At 34.7% G+C, this 24115-nt stretch overlaps 1 protein-coding gene across 1 annotated transcript in view; it reads left to right on the top strand.

Moving 5' to 3' along the window:
* LOC311188126 (breast cancer type 2 susceptibility protein-like) overlaps positions 1-24115 on the top strand; it is a gene marked incomplete at both ends in the record, with an annotated part of 40900 nt that overhangs the window by 5452 nt on the left and 11333 nt on the right. The window contains 9 exons of the mRNA XM_084259880.1: positions 1395-1490; positions 8488-8557; positions 14688-15112; positions 15784-15965; positions 17031-17218; positions 20842-21012; positions 21504-21858; positions 23367-23522; positions 23626-23770. Of these exons, the coding sequence (XP_084116006.1) occupies positions 1395-1490; positions 8488-8557; positions 14688-15112; positions 15784-15965; positions 17031-17218; positions 20842-21012; positions 21504-21858; positions 23367-23522; positions 23626-23770 (1788 nt within the window). The remainder of the gene's footprint in view (positions 1-1394; positions 1491-8487; positions 8558-14687; positions 15113-15783; positions 15966-17030; positions 17219-20841; positions 21013-21503; positions 21859-23366; positions 23523-23625; positions 23771-24115) is intronic.

Genomic DNA, 24115 nt, shown 5'->3' with positions numbered 1-24115 from the left:
CATTCAGTAAGTGTTGGCTTACTTTTTTTTTTTAATCTGAAAGTGTTCTAAAACCTGTTATCCTTGGCAAATAATATCTGGTCTTAATACTATTTGGACTATATTCTAACTTCTTTTTTAAATGTATGTTTAACAATTCAACCATTAAGTTAATCATATTTTTTTTTCCTGTTAGTATCTATGAATAGGAATAATCCTAAATAATTCAATCTGTTGATTACTCGTAATTAAAGTAAAATGCCAAATAAACTCCCCAACTTTTAGTGGATGATTTTAAGAAACTGTCTCCTTTTAACAATATATAGATTCATAAAATACTTAAGTTATCAGTAGTCTCCAGGTCTGGTCCCTTTGCGTTACAGAGAAAGACACTGAAGTCTATGAGTTCATTCTTTTACTTGATGTCTTTTGACTTTAGGTCATCCTGGCAGATACAGATTGGCTTAATTGTTGCCCATGTCACATTCTATACTAAGTTTATTTTATAGGCAAGGTAGTAAGTTTATAATACTTGAACTGTTCTCTAGTTCAGAATTCTGAGGTACAGATGCTTAAAAATATTCATAATTTATGGAAAATAATGACTATAAGGAACCCATTTTGTTCATGTATATACTGAAATGGTTGTCCTGTCTAGAAGAAAAAAATAACTCAGTTCTCACTAGCATCACTGTTTAATTTTCCTCATTTCTACTGTATGTAAGTATATAACCCAGTCAGCTTCTGGTTACTTGACTAGTACAGGTTCTTGTACAACTGAATCACTTAATAATGATATAATACTTGATAAAACCTTGTATGAACATTTTTATTTGCTAATCTGACATTTCCTTTAATAAAGCATAAAAAAACAAAGTACCTATTACCACATTACCTCAGTGTGACATGAAAATGCATAACTTAAAAATTATGAATTGTGGTTTATTCTTACTCCCTTGGCCGGTTTAGGATTTTTAAATAAGAAGTACTATTTTTGTTAATGTTTCAATGTAATTAAGTATTACATTACACTAAAAAAATATTTTCTTCTATTTACTCCAAGGACCTATATAAGAAATTCCTTCTTGAAATTAATACAATAAAACAATTTTTGAAGAAACTTTGTTTCTTAGAATTATATCTAGTGCCAGTTTATTAAAAAGTAGCTTTCTGTAGTATCTTGTAATATCTGTTTATCCTAGACCCCATTATACAGTAGTGTTTTAAATGGTCAAAAAATAATAGCAATTAAATTAATAGCAAAAAATGAATTTTCTCTTTCAAAGTAGAATGGTCGCTATTTAATTTACAAGTATGTGTTTTCTACTTAACATATTTTTTAATGGGATATAGATTTTTGAAAAGTAAAATTGATTTTATTTGCTTTAAAAACATGTATGGAAATTTCTTTTTAGGAGAACCCCCAATCAAAAGAAACTTGTTAAATGAATTTGACAGAATAATGGAAAATCAAGAAAAATCTTTAAAGGCTTCAAAAACCACTCCAGATGGTAAAATTTGCTTCTCTGTCATTTTTCTCTCTGTAGGTACTATACATAATATTCTAAGTTATTTTTTTCTGTTATTTTGAGTATATACATAATTGAATAAGATTTTGTTATGTAGCTTCTTAAACATATCTTGCCCTGTTTGTTATGTGAGCTTTCCCTTCATAATACTAGTATGATATTGGGATTCTCCATAATTGGAGCACATAATATGATTATAAAATAATGACCTTTTAGATTAAAAAAAAGCTGTAAGTATTTAGTAAGGACTAAATCCAGTTTGGGGGATCCAGTTAGACTTTTTGTTTCCACCATGCCACCAAAATTATTCTTTCCCAAGCCATAGTGATCCCAGAGGGTTTTATCTTCATTTGACTCTTTCAGTCTGATTTAATACAGGTAGACACTTTTCTGAGACCAAGAGACATTCTCTTGGTCTCTTCCTACATGGCTGTTCCTTCTCATTTGCTGGTGGTGATCTTTCCTCATTCTTTCCTTTTCCTGCTGCATAGAAATGCTCCTGTCCTTTGTTCTTAGATCTCTTCTCTGTCTAACTATACTATCAAACTATATCTGCAGCCTTAATCTGTCCTAGAACTCCAGACATATTTATTCATTTTCTGACTTAATATCTCTATTTGGATTCCTAACACATATCTCAAAGTTACAAAGGCCAGTGCTGAAATCTTGCCCTAATTCAATCCTCACCCCAAACCTGCTTTCTTCTCATTGCCATTCTGCCACCTAATCACATCAAAACCTTTATATTGTCTTTTATTCATTTCCTCACATACCATAACCGACCCACAAGTCCTATAAAGTCTACCTTCAAAATATTACGGGAATCTGATCAGTTCTTCTCACCTCCACCCCTACCAACTCATCTAAGCCACCATCATAGATTCTAACTCACACCCCTACTTTTGCCTTTGTACTTCAATCAAGCAAGGCTCAACACAGCAACCAGAATCATTTTTTCTAACACAGAGTTCACATCATGTAACTTGTCTGCTTAAAAATCTGTGTGATTTCTATCTCATTTAAACTGAAACCCAGGGCCTCCCCGGTGGCGCAGCGGTTGAGCGCTGGGCTGCGAAGCTGCGCGCAGCTTCTGTGACGCCGGTTCGATCCCCGGCTGCTCCCCGGCCACCGGAGGAGGGTCCCACATGGTGCGCAGACCTCTCCTGCCACCCGCTGCTCCCCTCAGCAGTGTACTTCGGTCCTTATGCCTGCTCTGATCCCCGCTCTGGATCTGGTGAATTCTCTCACCCTCCCGCGCTTCTGACTGTACCCAGTGCATGTATAAACAAAACAAACAAACAAACAAATAAATAAAAACATGCCTCTTAAAAAAAAAAAAATTAAACTGAAACCCAAACTCTTACATGGAATACTTGAAAATAAAACAAATATAACTGTTGCTCATTACATATTTCATTCCTGAGTTTGGATAAGAAGAATTCAGATAGTGAGGGATATTATATTACACCATACATAGAAGTTTAGTTTCGAAACACATGGAGTAAATCTTACACTAAGCATTTGGAATTTCCTAACTCATTCCTTCCTGAATAATAGAGATTAGAAATGAATTGGTTAGTGTTCAGAATATGACATTTATATTCTTTTTTTTTTTCCTCCTCACTTAGTGGTTCTCAAACCTTGTATGCACAAGAATTCTGAAATTTAGTTGAAAACTGAAACCAGGATTACTACTCTTTGTGAAAAGTGTAAATAATTTCTAGGATAGTTTTTACCATACTGAATTATTACTTGATAAACTTCTTTATTTTTGTTTTTGTTTTGCTTTTTTTTTAATGTGAAGCATCTTTTGTTTGTATGTGGCTTTATTTATTTTTTCATCTTTGTTCATTTTTGTACAATATTTGGTTTATCCCCTCAGGTGTAATCCCCATAAAACTCCCATCATCACATGGCCCGAGAACCGTCACCATAGTCCTTTGTGCTCTTCCCTCCCCTATCTTGACCCCGTCCTTTCCCCTCCCCCACTTATGTTTCAGATTTAATTTGCCTGCTAGTTTTTTTTTTTTTCTGATCCCTTGTTCAGTTTCCCTATATTCCTCCTATAAGTGAAACCATCCAATTCTTTTTCCTTCTGACTTATTTCATTGAGCATAATCCTTTCCAGCTCCATCCATGTTGCTGCAGATGGCATGAGTTTATCATTTTTTGATTGCTGAATAGTATTCCATTGTGTATATGTGCCACATCTTCTTGATCCATTCATCTGTTTTGGGCATTTAGGTTGTTTCCATATCTTAGCTATTGTAAATATTGCTGCAGTAAACATAGGAGTGTAGGTTTTCTTCAAATTAATGTTCTCTTTTCCTTTGGGTAGATTCCTAGAAGTGGAATCACTGGGTCATATGGTAACTTCATTTTTAGTAATTTAAGGAACCTCCACTCAGCTTTGCATACTGGTTGGACCAGTTTGCCTGCCCACCAGCTGTGTAATAGGATTCCTTTTTCTCCACATCCTTGCCAGCATTTGTTGTTGCCATTTTTTTAAGTATGGCCTATTCTCACTGGTGTGAGGTGGTATTTCATTGTGGTTTTAATTTGCATGTCCCTGATTTTAAGTGATATTGATCATTTTTTCATATACCTGCTGGTCATTTGCATTTCCTTTTTGGAGAAGTGTCTTTTTAGCTCTTTTGTGCATTTTTTGACTGGATTGTTTGCTTTGTTTAGTTGAGTCATGTGAACTCTTTGTAGATCTTTGAAATTAGCCCCTGATCAGTTGTATGGAGTGTAAATATTTTCTCCCAATCAGTGGAGTGTCTCTTTGTTTTGGTTATTGTCTGTTTTGCTGTGCAGAAGCTTTTTAGTTTTAATGTAATCCCAGCTGTTTTGATAAACTGTTTTTAAGCCTATATAATATGTGATTCCTCTTTAAGTTTTGAAAAGAATGGTATTAGATTGTATTATGAATATAGACAAATCTTACCCTTTAGAAATATTTGATTTTGAATTTCTAGAGGAAAGTAGAACATGTATTTGATTCTAACAGTGCTGCTGTTGCCTGAAATATTATCTTAACTTACTTTTTGGTATCTTGAGTTGGTCCATATTCAGTATTTGATGTCATATCTTTTTAAAAAATTTTGTTCAGCATGACCATCATCCCCCATTTGCTAGCGAATGATTATGATTATTATTTTTCACTATGAACATCTTCACACACAAAATAGTTGAAAGAATAATGTAATAGCCATCACCTAGATTCAGTAGGTATTATTTTGTAATACTGTTTAGTCTAATGATTTATAATATGTGGATATATGTATAGTAATATGTCTGTGGTAATGTGTATATACTTATATAAATTTGTATTTTGCTAGAACATTTGAATATTAGTTTCAGGCATAACAACATTTCATAATGGTATATCCACACTCATTATCACTAAAGAAAATTGCTTCAAATCTATTCTAGGGTAGTCTTCTATTTTATAACATTAGCACTTTAAAATGACCAAGCCAATTGTCCTGTAGACTATCTTGTTCTGGATTTGTTTGTTTCCTTTTTGTATCATTTAACTTGTTGCTGTATACTCTGTTTGGATCAGAGTTAATTGGGATTAGGTTATGCATTTTTGGCAAGAATGCCTCATAGAAGAGGCATTGAAAGCATTGAAGAGGTATTGAATCATATCAGGAAAATATAATGTGAAATGGTATGGTCACTTGGTCAATATGATAACTACCAGATCACTTCATTGAAAAGATGTATTTTCCTATTTATAATTAACTTCTAATCTATGGTACTGTGAGAATAGCCAGTTTACCAAACAATTTTTATTTTTAACATCCATGGATAATTACCTGAACTAATTATTTAATTGGAGGTTGAAAGTAGTGATTTTCAATTTCTGTTATTCCTTAAAAATTTATTAGGTGGGATTCCAGCAAGGAAGAGCGTTAACTACACAATTAGGGATGAACTATATATACTTCCGAAAATGGCAGGGTTAGTGCTCCCTAATTTCATCAGTTTTTCAGTAAGAAATAGTGTAATAATTATAGTGTTAACAAATGAATTTTCTTTTGTTTCTGTTGAATAAAAATTCATAGATTTTTATTTGTAATTGGTATGTAAAATTTTAAAATAAAATTCATTATAAATAATGCATTTCTTTACAAAAAAAGCTATTATTGATGTTCAAATCATCTCAAATTTGAAAGTGAAAACTTTCAAACTATTCCAAAGGGTTTTGTTTTCACATGTCTTTATCTTTAAGAGCTTTCTTTTTATTATCTCAAAAGAATTTCCTAGAATCTCCCTGCAAATTTCTTTGCCTCCATCATAGAATCAACCCAATTTCCTAAGACACTTTCAGTGGCTACTAGTTATTAAAAATAAGATTTGGGTGCTAGGTATGGTCATTGCTAATAGTGTTAAAATTAATGAGGAAACTCTTGTTTCCTAATAACAATAACATAATTATGTTTACTTGTTCCTGCAGCAGTGGTTCTCACACTTTTTGGTCTCAAGATCACTTCAGTACTCCTATGTTTATTGCAGCACTATTTACAATAGGTAAAAACTGGAAACAACTCAAATGCCCAAAAAAGATAAACTCATGCCATTTGCAGCAACGGGGATGGAACTAGAAGGAATTATGCTCAGTGGAATAAGCCAGAAGGAAAAAGAAAAATAACAGATGGTTTCACTTACAGCAGGAATATAGGGGAACCAAATAAGACATCAATGTAAAAAAATAATAACAGTACAAAACACAACAAAGCAAAACCGAACAATTATAAATCAGAGACATACTGCACGGCAGGAGGCGGGAGAGGGATCAGAGGGAGGGAGGGAGGAGCACAGGGGATTGAGATGATGGTGCACAGGTGCATTGGTGAAGGAAACTATGGGGACTACACCTGAGGGGGCAGGGGATGCAAATATTGTTCAAAAATGAACAATGATGTAAAAAATAAAAAAATTAATTAGAAAAAAAATCACTTCATACTCTAAAAGTCTGAGAATTCCAAAGAATATTTGTTTCTATGGATTATGTCTATTCATATTTACCATATTAAACATTAAAACTGAGGAACTTTGATATTTATAATATTGTATATTGATCATTTCAAAATACTAGTTCATAGAGTTATACAAGTCTTCTGAATATTACACATCTTTATTGTGCAATATTGATCATTTTTGTTAATGTCACCACTGATCTAATGTGAAGTTTAAGTATTGGAAAATTGTTGTGGATACTAGGCCAAAAAAAACTTCAAAGTAAAATACCAATTTTCATTTAATAGCTTGAATTTTACCACTGGCAACAAATATTATTGTTTTCTTTGTAGTGACAAGCTCATTTCATTCATTTTTGAGAAAATGTTTGCTGAATATCTAAGTATGAACAACTGTAGTTTGTCAGTAATTCTTTCAAGTGAAAATGGAATTCTATTTAAAAATGACTTGTGTAGTTCAGGTACACTTGCTTGAGATAATCATTGCAAGTATGCAACCAGATATAACACGGTGGAAATGTCAGCCATAAAAAAGACTATCATAATTATTATGATAGCTTTGCCAGCTTTCATATCAGATGGGTCATGTGTCCCCACCCTGTTCTGAAGGGCTCCAGGGATCACCTTTTAAGATTTATTTTCTTACAGTAGATACATAATGTTTTCAAATTTACAATACCAGTGTTGCAACTAACAATTAAACTGCTAAGGGAAGCTTCAGAATTCTTTACAGTTTATGTCCTAAGACTGTGTATCATTAAGAATGTGTGTATGTATAGTCAAAGAATGTATAGTCAAAGAACTTTCTTCAAATGTCCCTCAAAATATTTTTTGTATGTGATTACCAATTTGATAATTAGGTTAGATTTGTTTTGATTTGGTTGGAATTTCAGTATTTGCTTCTTTTTTAATTTTGTATTGGATAAATAAAACATTTCATTCCTCAAAGTATAAAAAGATATATTTAGAGAAGTATTCCTACCTATATTCCCTCCATACAATTCATCACTTTTCCTACTTCTTGCTCATTATAGGTAACTATTTTTAATGGCTTTTTATATATTCTTTTAGGATTACCTATAAAAATAGGTAACGTATGTACTCATTACCTTTATCACTCAAATACATGTATTGTTTTGTACTTTCTTTTTTGTTTACTTAAGAATTTACCTATTGGCCTCCCCAGTGGCGCAGCGGTTGAGCGCTGGGCTATGAAGCTGCCCACAGCCTCTGCAGCGCAGGTTCGATCCCTGGCCGGCTTGGCAAGGGGCCCATATGGCGCGCAGACCTCTCCTGCTGTGCCCGCTGCTCCCCTCAGCAGTGTGTTTTGTCAGTCTGCCAGTTCTGTTCCCCGCTGTGGCTCTGGTGAATTCTCTCACCCTCCCGCACTTCTAACTATACCCAGTGCTTGCTTGCATAAATAAATAAATAAATAAATAAATAAATAAATAAATAAATAAATCTTAAAAGAAAAAGAATTTACCTAGAGATCACTCTTTACTGAGAATATAGAGACCTTTCTTATGGTTGCATTACACTTGAACATATGGCTACATCAGTAGATTCTAGTTTATTAAACTAGTCCCCTATTAGTGGATTAATTGAAGATTTGTAAAGTACAACTTATATACTTAGGATGAATAATATCTAAAGTTCAGTTTGTAGACATTCATAAAACTGAATTTTAAATTTGATATTTGTATTGACAGCTAATACCTTTGGGTAATGATTAACATCAGTTAACTAAATTTATGCTGATTCTTTTCTATGTTTACATTGTGAGTTATTTGGTATATAGTTATCAGTTTGTAAATGTATTTCTTTTGATTGTTATTTACTGAGTGTTATGTGTGCTGAAAAGTTTAGTTTTTAATTGTTTCAAATTTTTTGTGCTGATGTTTACAATAATGTGTAATGGACTTAGGAAATAAAATTACCAGGTTTTCATTAGTACATAATGTAATAAATAATGTAAAAATAATATTTTCTAGGGACAATAAAAGATAGAAGACTATTTATGCATCACATTTCTTTAGAGCCAATTACCTGTGGACCCTATTGGTAAGAAATGTTAAAATTTTTTAAAATCCTACTTATATATTATAGGAAAAGTGTGGGCTTTTAAAATAAATAATTTATTAAGTAAATAATAAGCTAAAAATAATGGCACTAATATGCAATAAAGAAGTTAATACTTCCCTTTTTGAAAACTTGTCTCAGGGTAAATATAATTCTGTACTTCGGTAGTACTCTAGTGCTGTTCACATCATCACCTAATTTTTTAGTTTCATAAAAATATTCTCGAGTAGACAGATTTTATTACTATTTAGAGGTACTGAGATTGAGAGGGATGAAGGAAATTAATCAGTTAACAAAAATGATGGCAAATATGGAAAATTCCTTTCTATCTCTCCTTCCTTGCAAAACCATACTAAAATTAATAAGAGAATTCTTTTTTATATATAAATCTGTAAGAACAGTGATCAGAAGAAACAAACTAGTTTCTAGTTTGAAAGTAGTTCTTAGAAAGTAGAATGACAGAACTAAATTAACTCAGTAGAAGAAATAGAAGGCAAAAGTTAAAATGCCCCCCAGAATTAGAGGGAAAATGAGAGGGGGAAAGAAATGAAAAGATAAACAGAAAAGTAAGTCCTATGGGTGTAATACCTAAAAATTTGGAGTTTGAGAAAGAATGGGAGAAATGACAAATTTACAAAGAAATTTAAGAAAATTTACCTGTGTCAAAGGCTATGAGTTTCCTCTATTGGAAAAGCACCCTGAGCGAGCACATGAATAAAAATGACCCACATTAAGGCATATTCACGTGAGATTTTAGAGCACTAGGAGCAAAAAGGAACCTTAAAATTTCCAGAGAGTAAAGACAAAGTTTCAGTTTCAAATGGTGCAATATGTGAATTCTCTCACTGACAACAGTGGAAACTGGAAGATTATAGATTGTGTTATGTATAGCACAGAGCAATGCCTTTAAAATTCGAGATAAAATGGTTTGCACCTAGACCAAAAATCATTTGAGGGTAGACATTTTTCTGATGTCAAGTATCAAAAGATTTATCTCCCATGCACTTTTCTAAGGAAACTAAACAAGCAAATACATAAATCAGGGAGGAAGATATGGGAATTGAGAAAATAGGAATTTAACATAGGAGAGAAGCAAAGGGAGTCCTTAGGATGGTACTGAGATGCAATCCCAAAACTAGAGTGGTCTTACTAAGCCTCATAGTGGCTACACCATTTGGAACAGAAGAATAGAGCCCTGGAAGAGTTTACTTCAAGATAAAAATGAAGCAGCGCCTGAAGTGTTTTTATTTATTAGGAAACTTATTAATGAAAATGATGAATTCTCATGCTCACTTTACTTTCATTGCCTCCTAAAACTTCACTGAAGAACATTGACACCCATGCATGTGCACAATGGTGTGTGTACACACACATACGCAAAGAGAGTAAAAATGAAAGAGAAGACCACAGTAACTAAATTCTTCAGCATGCAGGAAAAAACTGATTAGTGAAGGAAACTTCACAGACTGAAGAATTGGTGAATCTTCAGAAAAATAGTGAAGAAGGAAGGAACCAAAATGAAGGAATGGGTTGAAAATGCACAAGTATCTTTTGTTCACTCTAACAAAAACTAGAGATTAATCTCCAGAGAATGCTATAGTTTATTTACTTTTGAGCACCTAAGCATAACTGTAAGCAGAGTATTGTACTGAAAAGGAAGGGATTAAGTTAATGTATGCATATTTAATACTGGGGACACCCCACAAGTCTTCTTACCCCATTTAGCTTCCAGATTTGGAAACTTTCAGTTAATCAGTAGCATAGCTTACATTAGCAAAGTCCCATCTATATGCCAGGAGCTTCCAAACAACTTTTTGATCCTTTACTCTTAAATGTGGACATACAGAGATTAACAAACATCACATCACTTCACAGTAAGCCAGAATAAACTAACCAAAAATCAAACTAATGAAGATAACTTAGAAACACTATTCAAGATGGAGGGAAAAATTTCATTAATGAGCAGAATTCAAGTAGGTTTTTATATATACTGAGTTTGGTTGTGAATAAATGATAGGTACATAGAAAATTAATTAAAGATTTTGAAAGATAATGCTTGCTTCAAAGGAAAGCAAAACTTGAGAAAAAATACAATCATAATATACATGTAAATATTAATATATTTTATACTGATATAACACATTGAGCTGTAAAATAGTCAAATGTCAATATTGACAGAATCAAATACATAATTTGAGAAGACAGGGAGAGGAAAGAGCGTTTAGTAAATGGTGGGTGGTATTGACAAAGCTAAAAGTTCATTTTCCATAATGACTTTTCAACAGAAATAGTCAAGAAGAGGTATTACAGAGATACAGAGATGTCACCTAGAGATAATGAATGTAAATATCATAGAATCATCTAGAATTATAGAAACCAGTTGTGAAAACTGTCTATCGGGTAATTTTTAAGCCCAAAGATATGGTTTCAGTTGTTTTCATGTTACTTTTTTAAATACAATTATTTGTGGCATTGTTAAAATAAAAAAAAGTCTTTGAATTATTTTTCTGGAATATATTTTTCAGTAAGCTACAAGTATACCTGCTATGAATGTAGAAAAAGCCCAGTGATTATTTTTTTCATTTCTTTTTATCAAAAACATAGTAATATTAAAAATAAAGCAAATGTTTAGTTATTTTCTTTCTGCATTTTTTTAATTTATACATATTATAGGAAAATAGTTTTGTGCGTTGATAAAAGTGAATTAAGCACCTCTTTTAAGTGCCTAATTTTTCCCATGTTAATGGATATAAAGATTTATAAATCTAACTCAGATTAGTAGTTTGGGAGCCAGACATGAAAAGAACTACTATGACATAAATATAGTAAGCCCTCATTTAACACCATAGATAGGTTTTTGGAAATTGCAACTTTATGTGAAACAGTATAATAGAAGCAGGTCCTGAATAGCTTGGCCTGGATTGGTTTTTTCTCATCAGAGTTTATAATGTTATTCAAAGACCTGCTGTGCTAAAATAGATTTAACAGTGATTTGAAAGCATAGAAAATTGCTAGCTAATTATGTGACAAAAGTTAAACTGGAAAAGTATTTCAGACAGATACAAAGAATGCTTAGTGAAGGGGGGTACTCCAAATTCTGGGAGCATTGAAAAATGGTGTGACGTTCATCATGGGATTTCACAAGCAGGGGTGTGGGGTGAAGACTGTTAGGAAACAGACAGAAATCGGGAAGTCTTATCATTTCTCACAAGTTGGAACTGACAAGTCGGGTAGGTGATGGTTTGTCTTTGGAAGTTTCTAAGAAAAGAGCAACATAGCCAGATTTATAACTTAGAAATAGACCAAAGTAAAACTGTTACAAGATTTTAAGGAAGTAAAGATCTCCATTTAATTCAGGTGGTAGAGAATAAGTGCACTATAGATAGATTCAGTTAGATTTGGTCAATAGTGATTTACCAAGTGGCAAAATATCTCCACTTGGACATCATAATCAAAACCTGTAGAGCATGCTTCTTGTTTTCATAGTACTCTTACTATGTGAAAACAAGGGAGTAAAAGAGATCTATGAAAGTAAGGTTGAGAACTTCTTGGTTTATTCATTCTTGTGCATTAGATCTCATATCTATTCAAGGATATCAGTTCAGCAATTGTCCCCTCTTCTGCATCTCTGATTTGTTCCTCTCTCCTTGATTAGTCCCATCAGTATAATAGTTGCTATATGTTTCCCACTATAAAAAGAAAAGCCTTTCTTGATGCTTTTAATCCTGCCACTCCATTTCCTTGATCCTCTTAAAGCATAGCCCATTAGAATTGTCTATACTTATTTGCTCTACTTCATCTCTTTCCTTTCTCTCCCACTCCTGTCTTTTATCACTACCCTCCATACCTTACCAGATTACTAATTATCTCCATCCTCCTGTTATGTTCTCACTAGCATTGACACAGTTAATCACTCCTTTTTTTAATTTTTTCTAGCTTCTGGATCTCTCTTCTATCCCTGTGACTGTACTTTCTCAGTCTTTGCTACTAGTTTTTCTCCTAACCCGTAACTGTTATTAGTTTCCCCATGATTCAACTCCAGATCACTTCTCTTTTAGCAATTCTCTCTGGAAATCTCATCCATCTCATGACTTTATATACCATCTACTTGTTGATTGTTCCAAAATTAATGTATTCCATATATCTTCTTTGAACAGCATGTTTGTCGAGCTACCTACTTGGCATTTTTATTTTGGTCAGTAATAGACATCTTAAACTTATCATGTCCAAAGCTGATGTCCCTTAGCTTAATCTGTTTTCATATAAAAGTAAAAGACTAACAACTTTGCTTTCAAATTGTATATAAAATCCATTTACTTCTCACCACTAATGGTTGAAGGCATCATAAAACTGGATTCTTCTGGTTGAAACTAGTATCACTGCTTCTGACTTTGCTCTCATCTCCCACCCCATGCACAGTGAATTGTCAATGAAAAATCCAGATTATATAATTTCTTTACTCAAAACTACTTCATGACTTCCCTCTTAGAGTTTAAGCCCAAGTTCTTACCATGATGCACAGTACTTCAAGATTTGGCCTTTTTGCTACCTTTCCAGTCTCATATAGTAATTTACCCCTTGTTCAGTCTGCTCCAGGTAAACTGTCTAAGCTTTGCAGTGTGATGTTTGGCTGCAGCAGTCTTCTTTTAAAATCTTCCATATCTTTCTCCTTTGCTTCCTTCAGTCTCTGTACAGATGCCACTTTATCAGTAATGTCTTCCTCACCACCCTATATAAAATATCCTTCATTTAGCTCTGTTGGACACTTCCTGCCCCTTTTATTGTGCCTTAATTTTCTACCCCTATGTAATATCAGTGAACATACTTGTTTTCTTCCACTAGAACACAAGCTCTGATTTTGTTTTTTTCTATCCCCCAACCAAGATGGTGCATGCCACATAGTAGGAACTCATTAGAATTTTTATGGGTAAATGAGTGGATAACTAAATGAAGTTACCTAGAACTCAAGTTCCAGTGGTTCGGGTCTGGCTAAAGGAAATACAGGATTTTCAGATACTAGAAAGAAAATGTATTCTAGGGAAGGTGATAAATTTTGTTTTGGATGTGTGGTGTCTGAATGTGGAACATCAGGGTAAGGATTTCTGGTGCTATGGGTAGCTCAAAGTGGAGGAATAACTTGTAGGGGCAAATTCAACAATGAAGATGTAGTTTGATATTTTTATTATGTAGATGATAATTTAAGCAATAGAAATGATTCATATCACCTAGGGAAGAAGTTAAAATTTAGGGACAGGAATATTTTTAACAGTCAGAAAGAGAAAAGAAGGAAGAAAAAGAAATCAAGAGACAAATGTGTTGATATTAATGGTAAGAATTTTAAGAAGGAAAACAACTGACAGTTGTGGAGAGGTCGAGTAGAATGAGTTTACTCAAGAAGCAATTTCATTTTGGCATCTTGGAGCTTGTTAGGTATTGAGAACAATTTCTAGAGTAGTGAGAGAAATAAGTGTTCAATGAGTGGAAATTGAAGTGAAAATGGCTAGTTAAGATTACCTATTTCAGAAGGTTGTTATGAAGGGGAAGATAACAATGAGTATAAGCTTAAAGTGGAATTAAGGCTGAGTAAAGGATCTTTTAAGGATGGGTGAGGATTTCTGGCTAAATGAAAGAAGTAATGAAAAATACAAGCAGGTGGCAGAAAGTGAAAAGAAAGAGGTAGAATCATAGTTGAAAGAATGGAGTGAGATTCCTAAGGATACTGAATTACTAGATGGTGTCAAGACTGCAGGTGAAGTTATTGGCCTTGAGAAGAGGACAAATATGCTTCTTTGGTAAAGCAGATAAATAAGGAGTTCTGTGATAGAACTGGAGAGGGAAAAATAGAAGATCCATGTTTGATTTACTATTTTATTATATGAAGTTGGAGGTAAAGTCAAAGACTGGGAGAGTGTGTGTGTGTGTGTGTGTGTGCGCATACATATATATCTGAGCTAGTTATATATACAATATAGATTTGGAAAGGGTGGTATTTTGAAACGTCAGCTATGATGAATGCAAAATAGTCTCAGGATAGGATTGCCAAGTAAGCTATTGAAGACCTATTTACTAGTGAATAATCAAACTTTTATAAATGTTTTCTACCCAACTGTAGCACAGCTAAGAAACGGCCAGAAATACAGCGTCCAAATTTTGCCGCACCTTGTCAGGAATTTCTTTCTAAATCTCATTTTTATACACATCTGACTTTGGAAAAATCTTCAAGCAATTTACCAATTTCAGAACAGCCTTATGAAGTTTCTGTCACAAGAAATGAAAAAAGGAAACACTCAATTACTACAGGCAAACTCATGAAAGTATTTGTTCCACCTTTTAAAACTAAATCACAGTTTCACAGAACTGAACAGTTTGTTAGCAGGATTACTAAATTGGAGGAAAATAAATACAAACCAAAAAACACAGATGAACGTTGCTCTGGTGATAGTGAAAATATTATTGACAGTGAAATTCATCAATGGAACAAAAATAACACTAGTCAAGCAGCAACTACAGTTTTCACTGAGAGTGAAGAGACTTTAGGTATAGTATGAAAATTTGTGTGACACATTTTTGCCTTTCATTTGTCTGTTTCTCACATTAAATAATGCCTTGAGGATTTTTAATGCTTTAATTTTTTTTTTAAGATTTATTTATTTATTTATACAAGCACTGGGTACAGTCAGAAGCATGGGAGGGTAAGAGAATTCGCCAGAGCGGGGAGCAGAACAGGCAGACTGACGAAAATACACTGCTGAGGGGAACAGTGGGCACGGCAGGAGAGGTCTGCGCGCCATGTGGGACCCTTGCCAGCAGCCGGGGATCGAACCAGAGCTGCAGAGGCTGCACCTTCTCAACCGCTGCGCCACCAGGGGAGGCCCTGCTTTAAATGTTTAAATGTTTTTAATGCTTTAAATTTTTCTAAGTCCAAAGATTAGGTTTGAATTTGTCTGTTTTCTTTCAAAGATAACGACTAAGGACTTTATTTTTAAAAAGCTATTAGACACACAATCTAGGATTGCCATTGCAACATATTTTATCAGACTATTTTCAAATTTGAAATAAAAAACTATTTCTATTCTTTGTAAGTTGAAATCTTTTTCCTTCTTGAAGATTTGAAACTAGAGCAAATTGATAAATATAATTTTGTAAAACAAAGATGTAGTTTTTAAATTTTATATTCAATTTTTTTTTTGCTAATTATTCTTTAATAGATTTAACTTCAACTCTTCAGAATGCCAGAGATATACAGGACTTACGAATTAAAAAGAAACAAAGACAATGTATTTTTCCACAACCAGGCAGTCTGTATCTTGCAAAAACATCCTCTATGACTAGAATCTCTCTGAAAGTAGCAGTAGGAGGCCAACTTCCCTCTGCATTTTCTCATAAACAGGTATGCTTTTGTATATAATACCAAGCACTTTAGTAGCAAATGTAATTTTATTTTATTAACTAACATTTCCAAGATCTGTTAAAAAGACATCCATGGAGGGATGGGTGAATGAAAGCATGCTTCCTAGTCAGGCTACAACCTCCTCTGCTGCCTAGTCATACCAGGGTGATCTGAACTTCAAAATACTATTTCTGTTTCCCCTTCAAAGCTTGCTTAATAACTGCTTACTGTCAGGAAAGTTTTATTGAACTTGGGTGAATAGATCATAGCCCTGAACCTGCTAATAGCCATATACATTTTTAAAAGAGGATTTTTATTAAGGCAGTCCTATTTTGTTCGAATTTTAGGTAGTAGAGAGGTGAAAATAATACTGATAATAGTTAGCATTTATTATTTTGTATGTACTAAGCACTCCTGGACACTGTACATATGTTGCTTATAGGTAAATCTTTCTAAGCATTCTCAAAGTCACTATTATTTTGTCCATCATTTTATAGATAAATGCTCTGAAGTACAGATTTAATAACTGTCCCAATGTCATTTTACTAGTAAGTGGAAGAGCCACAATTCCAAAACTATGAGTCAGACTCCATAGTCAAGTTTGATAAAAGAAAAAGATATTTTGGAGTTACTCATGTGCTTTGAAAGTAGGCCAGGCCTGTATAGAAATCTGATCTCCAAATACTTAAACTTTTCACTGTTCTTTCCTTTCTAATTTATTTTGACTTAAAAAGTTTCTCAAAGCATTCATTTTTTTATCCCTACAATAACCTCCTATAGCAGATAGAACAGGAAATACATACACAACGGTTATGAAAAAGGTGTAGCAGACTCTTGAATATGTGGATCACTCATGTTAAGATTTTTAGCTTCCAGTAAATAAGTTAAATATTTTCATATATATAGTTTCATTAAACTTATGTGAACAAATCATAGCTCTGAACATACTAATAGCTATATAACATTTTTTATAGTATTCAGTTTTAGCTTATTTTCATTCTCTGAACTATGTTTTTTGTATGATTTTGTTTTCCATTCATCAATTTTTCTTTTTTTTTCCTGCAGCTATATATGTTTGGTATTTCTAAACATTGTGTAAGAATTAACAGCAAAAATGCAGAGTCTTTTCAGTTTCACACGCAGGATTATTTTGGTAAGGAAAGTTTATGGACTGAAAAGGGCATTCAGTTGGCTGATGGTGGATTCCTCATACCCTCCAATGATGGAAAGGCTGGCAAAGAAGAATTTTATAGGTATTCTTGCATTAAATTATATATTCTACCATCCATCTTTATCTCACAAGTTCCACATTTTTGTTTTCTTATCTCTCTCTTGAACTTAAAAAGTTGCCCAGAAATCAATTTTTATGCATTGAATTCATTTCAGTGCATTATTCAATTGACATTCTGTTGAAATATTTTAAAGAGTGAGTTATAGTTTGTTTGGGGATTAATCTAATTAATGAATTGCTTTTTCTTAAAATGACCATTTTGAATGCATTTACAAAATAAGACATCAGAAAAATAAAGTTTGAATTGGCCTTATCATAAACAAATACACAAACACATTTATATCATTCTTTCATAGGGTATTTCAATAAACATGTAAATGTTAAAAGTTAATCAGAAATGCTCAAACAGTAAACTAGTAAACTCTAGTGCCATAAAACATTAATAAGTGAGAAACTATAGAACTTCTTATGATTCTAATAAGAAACATAATTTAAAATTTTTGCTATCAGAAAGATATTACTTTATGCCAATGGCAAGAGATGGGAAACTTTACTCTGGTGCCCCACCCCCCCCTTTTTTTTTAACATTTTAGAAGAACAGGTTTATTAGGAAATGAAGAAAGAAAAAGAGAGGCACCTGCATAGTCACAGGTGGGCAGGAAAGCTGTTGGTGCCCTTACTTTTTGGTTTCTCTGATTTTTTGAACTTTTTGTTTTCTCTTTCACGTAATCTGTGCTTTAATTTTTATTATTTCTTTCCACATATTTGTTTTTGGATGCTTTTGTTCTTTTTTAGTTCCTTTAGCTTCAGTGTTAGATTAACTTGAGGTTTTCTTGGTTTTTTTATGTGGGCCTATATTGCTATTTTGCTCTAGAGTTCCCACTGCCCTGGGTTAGGTCTGCATCCACTTGCATGTGAGCAAAGTTTCTCCAGAGAATTTCAAAATGTTCCAGGTTTCCCCAGCCATGGCTTTGGGTAATTAACTCTCAGCCCAGTCACTCTCCTCTTGACTTCCTCCTATTCCTTCCCCTCAGTCACCACTAACCTTGGTTCAAGATCTCTGTGGGGAAGTCTTAGGACTCTACAGACAGAAAAGAGAATCTGGATATTCCTATGAGCAAATATTACTTTTTTAGTAGTTGTTTTTGAGGGAGAGGATGACCCCAACCTCTCTATTCCTTCATGTTGAGGGTAGAGTCTCTAACCACTTTTATTCTGTTTAAGCCACTAGAATGTATAAAGCAGAGAGGTGACGTGATCTGAGATGTTTTGTTTTTTAAAATTTTTTAATTGAGGTAACATTAAAATCCCCCCTGTCAAGGATTGCCTTGTAGTGCACCTACTGCCCAATAACTCTTAGTCCACCACCAGAAACCGTTATGCTTCCTTCCCTCTTTGTTCTTATCTGAGATATTTTTGAAAGAATGACTGGCTGCTGTTGTGATCCGATTATAGAAAGGGGCAAGGATGGAAGCAGAAATACCATCTTAAAAAAACAATTGTAGTAATCCACATGAGAAATGATAGCTTGGACCAAAGAGATGGCAGCAGAGTTGGTAAAAGGCAGTTGAATTCTGGATATATTTTGAAGGTGACACCTTTGGGATTTGCTCAAGGATAATATAAAGAATATGAGAGAAGAAGGAGGTTAAGAATGATGCCAACAATTTTGCCATTAGATTTAAGATATAAGCCAACAAAATCAATGTAAGAGTTGTCACATAGAGATGGAATATAATGCCATGAAAGATACTGAGAAAGAGCAACACAAATACTAGAAATAAACGTCAGTGTGGTGTGTTGTAAACCAAGTAAAGATAGAATTGCAGGCACTAATGAAGGACTAACTATATCAGTTACTGTTGATTGGTAAAGTAAGATGAGAACTGAGAATTGACGCTGGGTTTAGCAATGGAGAGGTCATTACTAACCCTAATAAAAATTGTTCAGTAGATTGGTGGGGTGAAAGCTTGATCAGAATGCAATAAAAGGGCAGTGGAAGAAGAGGTGTTAGAGAGGGAGAATACAGTTCATTCTATTAAGAATTGGTAAAAAGAGAAGCAAAGAGGACAGTATCTGCAGAGGGAAGTAGGATCAAAGGATGTTAGTTTTGTTTAGTTTGTTTTTAAAGTATAAAAAAGTATTAATTATGCTGATGGAAATCATCCAGATGAAAGGGGTGATCAGGAGAGAGAGACCTTTTGCTCAGTCACTGTCCTTGTCCAGACAAGAGGGGAGCTGGTGTGCAAATGTAAGGAAAATATGAACTATAAAAGCAGAGGCATTGGGCCTCCCCAGTGGTGCAGCGGTTGAGCGCTGGGTTGCGAAGCTGCCCGCAGCCTCCGCGGCGCCGGTTCGATCCCCGGCTGCTCCCCGGCCACCAGAGGAGGGTCCCTCATGGTGCACAGACCTCTCCTGCCGCCCGCTGCTCCCCTCAGCCGTGTACTTTGGTCCTTCTGCCTGCTCTGCTCCCCACTCTGGCTCTGGTGAATTCTCTCACCCTCCCGTGCTTCTGACTGTACCCAGTGTTTGTATGAATAAATAAATAAATCTTTAAAAAAATAATAATAAAAAAAAAGCATAGGCATTGTTGGATTGGTAGATGTGAGGGTGGAAGCCTCTGGAAGTTCTCTTTTAATTATTTGTTTTCTTAGTGTGAAAATGGGAAAGGAAAGAGAAATTAGAGATTTGAGCAGAGAGGCACCAGGACTAGAAAAGGGATTTCTTAGGTGACCTTAAAACAACCTCTTTTTGGGCCTCCCCGGTGGCGCAGCGGTTGAGCCCTGGGTTGCGAAGCTGCCGGCGAGGTCGCCGGCTCGATCCCCGGCTGCTCCCCGGCCACCTGAGGAGGGTCCCACATGGCTCGCAGACCTCTCCTGCCGCCCGCTGCTCCCCTCAGCAGTGTGCTTCGGTCTTTCTGCCTGCTCTGCTCCCTGCTCTGGTGAATTCTCTCACCCTCCCGCGCTTCTGACTGTACCCAGTGCATGTATAAACAAAACAAACAAACAAATAAATAAAACATGCCTCTATTTAAAAAAAAAAAAAACATTTTAAAAAAAACCTTTTTTTTCCCCAACTCTTTTTTTTTTTTAAAGATTGATTGATTGATTGAGTGATTTATACAAGCACTGAGTACAGTCAGAAGCGCGGGAGGGTGAGAGAATTCACCAGAGCCAGAGTGGGGAACAGAACAGGCAGAGTGACGAAATACACTGCTGAGGGAAGCAGTGGGCACGGCAGGAGAGGTCTGTCGCGCCATGTGGGACCCTCGCGGGTGGCCAGGGACTGAGCCGGCGCTGCAGCAGCCTCACAGCCCAGCGCTCAACCACTGCGCCACCAGGGGAGGCCCTAAAAACAACCTCTTTTATAAGAAATGTAACCTAACTAAAATAATTTTAAGGATCTCACTTTTCTTTTGAAATAATTGTGTTGACTAATATGTGCAGTGAGGAAGCTTTTATCGGCCTATTTTGATACATGTCATACAATTTTCTGAAACTACATTCCTTCTTGATTTTACATTAACACATAAACTTATTAAACAATCTTGTACAATGTAATTTTTAGTGCACAAAATAGTAGTGGCTATTGAACTTGTATCATTGTATGTGTTTTTATTACATTATTCTACCTTCATTTTTTCAGTGCTCTGTGTGACACCCCAGGTGTGGATCCAAAGCTTATTTCACGAGTTTGGGTCTATAATCACTATAGATGGATTATATGGAAACTGGCAGCTATGGAATTTGCCTTTCCTAAGCAATTTGCTAATAGATGCCTAAACCCTGAGAGAGTGCTGCTTCAACTAAAATACAGGCAAGTTTAAAGCATTAAGGTATATAATCACATGCTGATTTGATGCAGACTTCTGTATAGTCTGTGATTTTAGTGTCATAGAACCAGTTGTTGGTGACAGTCACCATGAGCCAGTTGTTGGTGATAGTCGCCATCCCTCCCTTCTATTCATGTTGTACAGAGTAGTTCTCTTGTCATCCCAAGACCCCACTTAAGTGAAGTCACACATTTGTATACCTCTTGCTTCCCTCCACCTCCCCCCATTAACATCTTGGCATATGAGAAGAATAAGAATTACTAATTTAATTCACTCTTCAGAAATTGCAAATTTTTTTGCATTTTTGGTTTTAATATTTAATTTTTTAAATATATTACTAGTTACCAAATTTTAAATTCTCTGTCACTGTTTCTTCAGTAAAAATGATTAATTTTCATTCTCAATTATATTGATGACTTTTTTTTAATGTAATTCTGGACTTGTAATTCCTAAAGTACACATTTTTCTTTTTTAGATATGATACGGAAATTGATAGAAGCAGAAGATCAGCTATAAAAAAGATAATGGAAAGGGATGACACCGCTGCAAAAACACTTGTTCTCTGTATATCTGAAATAATTTCATCAAGCACAAATATATCTGAACCTTCTTGCAGTAAAACTAGTATTGTGGATACCAAAAAAGGGAACATTATTGAACTTACAGATGGATGGTATGCTATCAAGGCCCAGTTAGACCCTCCCCTCTTAGCTCTCTTAAACAATGGTAGACTGACTGTGGGTCAGAAGATCATTATCCATGGAGCAGAACTGGTGGGCTCTCCTGATGCCTGTTCACCTCTTGAAGCCCCAGAAACTGTTATGTTAAAGGTAAATTAAATTAAAGCGTAAACTTTGTAAAAATTAAATCACTGATTCAGTTAAATTACAGAGGTTTTGCATAAAATTTTTTTCATTTACTTACACCTATATGAGGATGCTCAACTTTCTTTTGGGGGAAGGGCATAGAAGAACTGGGGTATAGGCCAGAGGTACAGGGGGTGAGAAGATTCACCAGAGACAGAGGTGGGGGCAAAACAGGTGAGTTTTACTGAAATATATTGCTAAGGGGAGCAGTAGGTAAGACAGGAGAGGTCTGCTGTGCCTGGCTGGGAATCGAACTCAGGCCATAGTGGTAATAGCACTGAGACTTAACCCTTAGGCCACCAGGAAGGCCCCAGGGTGCTGAATTTCTTAAAAATATACTGTAATCTTAGTGTAAGTGGTAGACTCCTTCCAAAAACTCCTGTGTTTTTTGGTGTGAGGGAAGAATGATCACCTGGCTACTTGGAATATGAAAGGAAATCTGAGATCTTAACTAATTTTATACAAAATTTCAAACATTCCTCCTATTTTCAGCCATATCTCATATTCCTACCTTCATTAGTTCCCTGTTTCCTCCAATTTCTGGAGAGTTTTCCTAATGTCATTTTGTTTCTTATTGGCTAAATAGAAGGTCAATAACTGAGAAACCTAGGGCAGCCTGTGTAATTCCCCTTATACTTCAGTTTTGTTGTCTGAAAAATCGGGATAAGCTGTTAAGTTTAAATGTTAATGAATATAGGGCCTCCCCGGTGGCACAGCGGTTGAGCCCTGGGTTGAGAGGCTGCCCGCAGCCTCTGCAGCACCGGTTCGTTCCCTGGCCACGGGGCGAGGGTCCCACATGGTGCGCAGACCTCTGCTGCCGCCCGCTGCTCCCCTCAGCAGTGTACTTAGTCAGTCTGCCTCCTCTGTTTTCCGCTCTGACTCTGGTGAATTCTTTCACCGTCCCACGCTTCTGACTGTACCCAGTGCTTGTATAAATAAATAAATAAATCTTTAAAAAAAAAAAAAGTTAATGAATATAAAGCACTTAACAAGTGCCAGGCCACCATAATAAGTGTTTGGTGAATGTTTGCTGTATTTATTAACTGTAATCATTCTCAGACTGCTTTATGAGTTGCCACTTGTCCAACAGATTTTTAACTGCTTCATAAATTTCTGCATTCCAAAATTTTGGTAATATGTCATCAACTATCCTCTACAATTCTCTTTGTCCTTGTAGATTTTTTTGTGGGAAGCCAGGTAAGTAAATGTGTATTAATAGCTCCTAATTAAATTGAAGTCTCTTTCAATAATTGCCTAATGTTAAAAATTTTATAGCATCATAAACAATTTTTTAAGATACTGTATTTTTAAAGTATTTTCATTTTCATCATTTTTATCCACTTTCCTAATTAGTTGACTTTTTAAAATAAATGTTTGTAAAGCAACCCTAAAAGAATAAAAAATGTTATGAAATATGAAATAGAATTACATATATTTGTGTTATAAATCTGTTTATTCCTGAATTTGTCCAGATTTCTGCTAACAGTACTCGGCCTGCTTGCTGGTATGCCAAACTTGGATTCTCTCCTGATCCAAGACCTTTTCCTCTCCCCTTGTCATCACTTTTCAGTGATGGAGGAAATGTTGGTTGTGTTGATGTAATTATTCAAAGAGCATACCCTATACAGGTATGATACATTCTTAAAATGTTCTGTGTACTTCTTTATTTTGAGACAAATAATTTTAATGAGCCCTCCCTCTCCTGAATTTTTGTTTGACATATTATTACAGTGGTTGGAGAAGACATCATGTGGATTATACATACTTCGAAATGAAAGAGAAGAGGAAAAGGAGGCCACAAAATATGCAGAAGCCCAACAAAAGAAACTAGAAGCCTTATTCACTAAAATTCAAGCAGAATTTGAAGAGCATGAAGGTAAAATGAGTTGTATGTTATCAGGATTTTTGTTTGTTTTCTTTTTGTGCTAACAGTTTCAGAGTCTCCTAATTTGATTTTTGTAATTGGGTGAATTTTATTTTGAATAATAGTTATTTTTCTAATTCTGAAACTTTTTTTTCACTGTTTAAAATATATTATTACACATATATACAGATAAGCATTGAACTGGCCCCAAATAATCACATTTTATTCAGCACTTAGCCTTTAGATACTTATAAAATTACATTAGGCAATAAAACATTATATACCCACAACAGTTTTCAGAAATTAAGAAAACCATCAGAAGCTTCAGTGGTAAACTGTAGTATCTTTTTTGGTATT

This window comes from Talpa europaea (genome assembly GCF_964194135.1).
Source record: "Talpa europaea genome assembly, contig: HAP1_SCAFFOLD_284, whole genome shotgun sequence".
Taxonomy (NCBI): domain Eukaryota; kingdom Metazoa; phylum Chordata; class Mammalia; order Eulipotyphla; family Talpidae; genus Talpa; species Talpa europaea.
This window is presented reverse-complemented; position numbering and strand designations above follow the sequence as displayed.